At 37.8% G+C, this 7,090-nt stretch overlaps 1 protein-coding gene across 1 annotated transcript in view; it reads left to right on the top strand.

Moving 5' to 3' along the window:
• Positions 1 to 769: 769 nt before the first annotated feature.
• The window catches only part of LOC103521758 (zinc finger protein 22), a gene marked incomplete at its 5' end in the record, with an annotated part of 9,879 nt that continues 3,558 nt past the window's right edge, over positions 770 to 7,090 (top strand). Inside the window, one exon of the mRNA XM_008486865.2 lies at positions 770 to 935. Within this exon, the coding sequence (XP_008485087.1) occupies positions 770 to 935 (166 nt within the window). The remainder of the gene's footprint in view (positions 936 to 7,090) is intronic.

Below are 7,090 nucleotides of genomic sequence, written 5' to 3' on the forward strand. Positions count from 1 at the left end.
TCTCTCTCTCTCTCTCTCTCTCTCTCTCTCTCTCTCTCTCTCTCTCCCTCCCTTCCTTAAGTTAACTTGATTCCGGTTTCAACTTTTGTAAAATATTTGACCGTTCCTAGAACGTACTATGATTATGAGCTGCACTATAGCGGAATTCGGACTTGAAAAGGTTAAAAAGTTACTTACAACTTTTTCTCAATAGTTACAACTTTCTTGAACTTTTTTTTTCTTCTTTTTTACTAACGTTATATTTTTCTGAATGAAAGTTACGTAGGTGTTTTCTAAGTTCTGTTTATGCCCTTTTGACAAACCATCACAATGTAGTCTTTTCCTTCGTGGTCCTACTTTCACTTTTTCTTTAATTTTCTTATTTTTTACTCTGCTCTTTCTTATTATATAGAAAAGCCAGCCTAGTTAGCTTGGTTGGTAGAGCGTCTGCCTTGTAAGCGCTAGGCCGCGGGCTCTGCCCGGGGCGGATTTTATCTTGAACGGATAAGTTCGTTCTCGGAATGGCTGGCTTGAGTACCTTTCCACCTTTTTAGTACATAATTAACATAAACATTGACAGATAAATGTTATGAAAGAAAAATTACATATTAGGAGTGTGGGATTTGTGTCTCGTTACTCTCGTTATTAGTGAGCCATACCCACTACAAACCCAACCTCTTTCTCCCAACCTTAGGGCCCTGGGACCAAGGTTAATACTTGGCTCTGGTAGCTAGAAATAGAGCGATGAATTTCGTCTCGAGTCTTAACACTTGCTCATCTCATTCCCCAGGCGTGAACCACGGCATTTTCAACCAGGCCGGAAAATGTTTGCCGGATGTCATTCAGAACGGCAAAACCTCAGGCATGCCGCTGTATGTGCGGTGTCCGATATGTCAGAAGGAGTACAAACAGAAGTCCACGCTCCTGCAGCATGGCTGTGTACATATAGAATCTAGGTGAGTAGGGTTTAGCTCCGGACATAAAAAGAGAGCTCTGAGACTTGGATTTAGGAGCAAACAGCCTAAAAAGTTGGGTTAATCTTCTACGAACCTTGATGAGTAGCAACCTCCGTGGCCGAATGGGTATTACACCATAATTGAGGAGCTGGGTACAAAAAGGGAAATATGGATTTTTTGCCCTTTTTGCGCGCAGAACGGCGCGGAGTATGCGTCGAAAAACGGCGCGTCGTAGGTTATCAAAAAGATATCCTAATATGTCAGTCACAATCAGACCCTCTGACAGACCCAGTAGTATGGGAGCTAGCGATGTAAGTTTTAGCTCGTTAGGTACAAAATTTTTGACCAGTAGGTTTGATGCGAAAAGGTGAACAAACACAGAAATTGGTCTTTACAGGTCCTTGAGATCCAGGTGTGACAGACCCACGCAGGCCTCAAGGACGGTCTGACAGACCTAGATTCGTAAAAGCTTACCCATCCTTAGAGCTGTTTACCCCTACACCTAAGACTTTTTTGTGTATGGAGTTAAGCGCTGACAGATCTAGGTCTCAAGCACACGTTCCAACTGTCCTGAATGACCCAGGTTTGTCAGACCTCGGTTTGTCAGACAATCTGAGCGTGAGCCGGCATTAGGTGGTATGTGGTCGCGATTGACGCACTAGTTCCGGAAATTTTGAAATGCGGCTTTCGCAGGCCGCGCACTTGTAAAATTAAACTAAACCGATATAGAACTTTTAGCGTACTGGTAAAATATAGTAAATAACTTTTGGATCTCATTTTAAACGTGTAAATAGGTGTAGTGTGTAAATAATTAAATAGTATAAATAGACTTTATACTATTTATAGGTAGTCTGTAAATAAAGTAGGATTAGTTACAGTTACAACCAATACGAGTAAATTTAAAACAAGAACTCTGCAAATTATTGTTTTGTATCGTCTTTTAATTCATGGTACTCCACCTACCCTTTTTATTTTACATATAGATAATTATGTTTTAGGTATGTACCTCAATAAAATTATTAAACACCGACTTGTCGAATCTAATCAGGCGCTTTAACCTTTTTGTATAGTGGTTGCGATCCGTCGATATTTTCAATTATTTTTAAATGGGAAAATGCTACAGGGTGTCTCTTATTAAGGCTTGTACACGAGTTAGCTATGCCTAAGTAACTATTTAACCAAGTATGATTCAGAAATAAAGATTAATTCTAAGACACCCTGTCCCGGGCCAAGTGCCATCCTGTATTATGTTTGAATATGTTGTGTGTAAAATTAACATTTTTTTTTTATTTTTTATTTTTTTTTTTTTATTTTTTGCCAGCCTAGTTAACTTAGTTGGTAGTGTGTCTGCCTTGTAAGCGCTAGGCCGCGGGTTCGATTCCCGCCCGAGGCGGAATTAATATCCTTGATATGGTATAATGTCGTTACCGGGAGCGGCTGGCTTGTACTCAGTTAAGCTATGCCTAATTCCCTCTTTAAGTAACTATTTAACCAAGTATGATTCAGAAATAAAGATTAATTCTAAGACACCCTGTCGGCCAAGTGCCATCCTGTATTATGTTTGGTTATGTTGTGTGTAAAATTAAACATTTTTTGTTTTCTTTATGGTCTCAAAAAAGGCGAGGTCAAATTAGGTACCAATAGCTCAGTGGTAATCAGGAGTTTGTGAGTTCAAATCTTAGCCGAGGCGTGCAATTTTGTTCTTAGTTTCTGGAGAAAAATCTGTACCTACCTATAACAATCCCATAAATAGGATCGTACCTATACTTTTATCTGGGTATGGGTGAACCTATTCCTATACTTTTCGATCTCGCCCTCATACGTAAAACGTATAAGATTACCTTTTTTTACGGATAAAATAATACTTATAATTATTATTATAAGCAATTATGTTTTACCTACCCTCTACCCCTCAGTGTGTGTACAGAGTGCCATTATTATTTTCTGTCTAAAAGTATATAAAATTTGTTTATTCGTTTTTGTACAATAATACATTACCAATTACCATCTTTTATGTAGATTCCATTAAATTTTGTTTTTGAATTTCGTAATATTTTTTTTTTGTCACACTACGAAAAAACAGATCCCTTGATTGTCTCAAATAGAGGGCTTAGAGCCCGAAACAGTCGTCGCATTAAATTGAAATGATTAGGAAAATATATTTTCCGGTTTTTTCCGGATCTACCTTCAAAAATTTCATCAAAATCGGTCCAGTAGTTCCGGAGATATTGGGAAATTAAACTTGACTCTTCAAAAAATACGAGAAAAATGAAAAAGAGATCACCTATAAAACAGAGTTATGCAGAACGCAATACAAACCGCGCATTCCAATCAAGGTCACGGGTCAAATACAGCTTCCTGATTGGTTGTTTTCAAGGTCAACCCTCAAGGAGGTTGAACTGAAGGGGAGTATGCCCGATAAAGTGAAGCCTCAGCTGCGCGCGCAGTCATTTTGAGCTCGGATTTGATTTGTAAACAAACCGAAAATGGGTGACTTTGACCGCGCGAAATTCAAATTTCCAGATTTCGACATTTTTTTTAAAAAAATTTAACGACATGTGGACATGCAGAAAAAACGGCTATTTTTTTAGAAATAATTTCGAAAAAGTTGAAATTGTGATGGTTTTAAATCTAAATCCTTTAAATTGAACATTTTTGACCTTTGGCTCAAATAGTGTGTGTTAGTTTTTGCTGAAAATTGTTCGATGTTCGACTGAATTAGACTTCAAGTTCTTTATAAGAGGTATCGAGTCTTGAACAAATTCTCAAACCCACAGTCAGATCCATCAGTGATCAATAGTCCTGAAAAGATTTGGATACTTTGTGACATTCAGTACTGCTTTGACACAAGGGGACATGAAATCTTCATTGGCAAAAGGTAAGTATTTTTTTTTGGACATTTTGTTGAGAAAAGTTCAAGAAAGAGCTACCTGAGAGTTCAAACTGGTAACAGTCTTGGTATTCTTTGTAGTTTGTGAGTCAATTTTACCCAACAAGACCAATGACCAAACAACTAGAGCAGAACCCATGAAATTTCGTGGTGTCTGAATTGTCCCAAATTTGTACTGGATTTTAGGCTGGCCATTCACTACCAGGTAGACCTGACAGGTATACCTGAACAAGTGAACAGGTCCGCCTGACACCTGAGGCCAGTCATTCACTATCAGGTAGACCTATTTGGTACCTACCTATGCCTGAACAGGTCTGGCTGTCAGGTACACCTGAGCAGGGGGAATTTTTTTTTCTTTTTTTTTACAAATTTATAGATGTTTTATTTTACAGCCAAGGTTTATAACATGGGAAAGTTTTTATTCAACCCTAGGTACTTGCCCCTGTTCAATCCACTTGGCACTTACCTAAAACCAAAATCAGGGGGGGGATCAGAGGGGAGGAAGGAAAAGTTTAAGAATCACTGGATTTGTAAAATCAAAATGAAGTAGGTATACAGGTACCTAGGTGCCTACAGTATTTCTGTGTTTCCAAGGAAACAAGATGGTCTGTACAAGAACAGTAAGTACTCTACCTATTCATATGTTTCTAGCAAACTGCATTGTAAAATTGCATAAAGAGAAAGTCAGGAGGACTCAAACTTGGGAGGCTATGAGGTAGGTAGGTGTGTGTCTTGGTGGTGGTACTTAGGTACTCATTAGGTACTTGAAGGTAGGGGTAGGTACTCATTAGGTACTTGAAGGTAGGGGTAGGTACTCATTAGGTACTTGAATGTAGGGGTAGGTACTCATTAGGTACTTGAAGATAGGGGTAGGTACTCATTAGGTACTTGAAGGTAGGGGTAGGTACTCATTAGGTACTTGAAGGTAGGGGTAGTTACTCATTAGGTACTTGAAGGTAGGGGTAGGTACTCATTAGGTACTTGAAGGTAGGGGTAGCTACTCACCTACCTAATCTAATAATAAATAAATTTAAGTAAAATTGTATTATAGAAAAAAGTTACCCAACTAGTGTCAATGTCAATATTGCAGTGAATTTTTGTGTCTCAATTATTAGTATTATTTTTTAAAGTGTGGTGGTTAAATTCACATTTTTGCTGTACGTATGATAAAGTGAAATAAAAATTGGATTCCTAATATTTTTTCGCAACAGAAAATAATCTAGTCTTAAATGTAAGTTGAAAGAAAACTAAAAAAAAAAAAAACAAGAAGGATTGGGTCTGTGTTTAATACTCATTTAGGTACTTGAAGGTAGGTAATTATATGCCTTGAATGTGGGTAAGTAGGCACCTATTATGAAGATTACCATGGATTTGTAGGTAAGTAAGTTACTTAGATACCTACCTACCTACTTATTAAGAAGATTATCATGCCATTAAATAATGTCTCTCTCTCTCTCTCTCTCTCTCTCTCTCTTTCTCTCTCTTTCTTCCACTCTCCTTCTCTCTCTTTGTTCCTCTTCCCCTCACTTTCCTTTCTCTTTTTTCCTCTTTCACTCCCTTCCTCCTTCCCTTTTCCTCTTTCTTTCGTCTGTCTCTCTCTCTCTTCCTCTCTCTCTTTCCTTTTTCCTTCTGTCTGTTTCTCTCTCTCTATTTGGTCGCTCGAATTCGACATAAACACATCAACACTATAAACTTTTTGTCCATTCCTCCAAAATCCTTTGATCTTACCCAAGAACCTATATGGGTTCCATAGGGCGACTTTAGTGTTAACACACTTTTTTTCAAGTGGTTGATAGAAGGAACTGTAACTTCTAAGGTCTTATCGTCCTAAAGAGAAGGAAGACAAGATAGGAGAAAGCCAGCCGTTCCGAGAACAAACATACGTCCAGGAAAAAATTTGCCCCAGGCGGAAATCGAACCCGCGACCTAGCGCTTACAAGCTAACTAGGCTGGCGTTAACGCACCTTGAGAATAATTCATGTCCGCGTTTGGGAGTGTCCGTTATTCGGAGATTTCCCCAAAACAAACTGATAAAAATGACCCCACTCCCCAAATAGTGTCCACCATTGGAAGGTGTTCGTGGAGGTTTCACCTTACATCATCAGCAATTCATCGTTCCCACCCTACTCCTTAGGTATTCATTACTCCCTATCCCTAAGTACTCCTTATTCCTTACTCCATACACCCTATTCCATATTCCCTACTCCTTAGGTATTCATTACTCCCAATCCCTACTCCTTATTCCTTACTCCCTACTCCATACACCCTATTCCATATTCCCTACTCCTCAGTCCTCCCCTATACTTTACTCCTTTGGACTCATCCTTTCTCATATCTCACACATGAAAAAAAAAAAAAAAAAAAAAAAAAAAAAAAAAAAAGGGGGGAAAAAAAAGAAAAAAATCAACCTTTGTCTTTTCTACATCCAATCCATTGGGTTTTTTTTTTACATTCCATCCATCCATTGTGTTATATTTTTAGTTGATATTACATCGATATCTATTTTTTTTTCTTATATTATGATATGCTTTGCTGCTTCCTTTTTTTTTACACAAATACTTCTTCCTTATTCTTCCTCTTCTTTTTCTTCTTCTTTTTTCACCATAATTTTTTTTTTTTTTTTTTTTTTGTCTTCTTCATTGTCTCTTTTCCTATAACTATTGAGTCCGTGCCTACCTTCAGGTAGTGGCGGTCCCCCAAAATCATTGAACGAGATTGAGGGTTTCTGGATTTCCTTCTTCTCCCATACTCCGTACCTATTGCGCTATCCTATGAGTGTAAGGAGTAAACATTCTGGTACGGACCCCGGAATTTAATCGGATGGTCAAAAAAAAAAAAAAAAAAAAAAAAAAAAAAGAGGAGTTACCGTGTCTTACTAACATTTTACCATCTCCATATCTCCAAGAGAAAGAAGAAGATGAAGAGGGAGAGCAAAAAAAAAAAAAAAAAAAAAAAAAAAAAAGAAGAAGAAGAAGAGAAGAAAAAAGCTGGAATTTCTTTTTACTCTCTCCTTATTATTTTCTGCTTCCTAAAACTTTTTTTTTTTCTTCTTTTTTTCACCCTCTCTTTCTTGAGATGATGAAGAAGATGGGGGTAAAAAAAAAAAAAAAAAAAAAAAAAAGAAGTACACAACTCTCTACTCTTTCCTACTCAGGTTTCTCATTTCATATCCCCTCCTGACTCCTCGATCCCTTAACCTTATCCCACATACTCATTCCTTAATTCCTCGCATCCCTACCCGTGCATTACTTATGGACTTCATTCT

This window comes from Diaphorina citri, unplaced genomic scaffold, assembly GCF_000475195.1.
Source record: "Diaphorina citri unplaced genomic scaffold, Diaci psyllid genome assembly version 1.1 scaffold5886, whole genome shotgun sequence".
NCBI lineage: Eukaryota > Metazoa > Arthropoda > Insecta > Hemiptera > Psyllidae > Diaphorina > Diaphorina citri.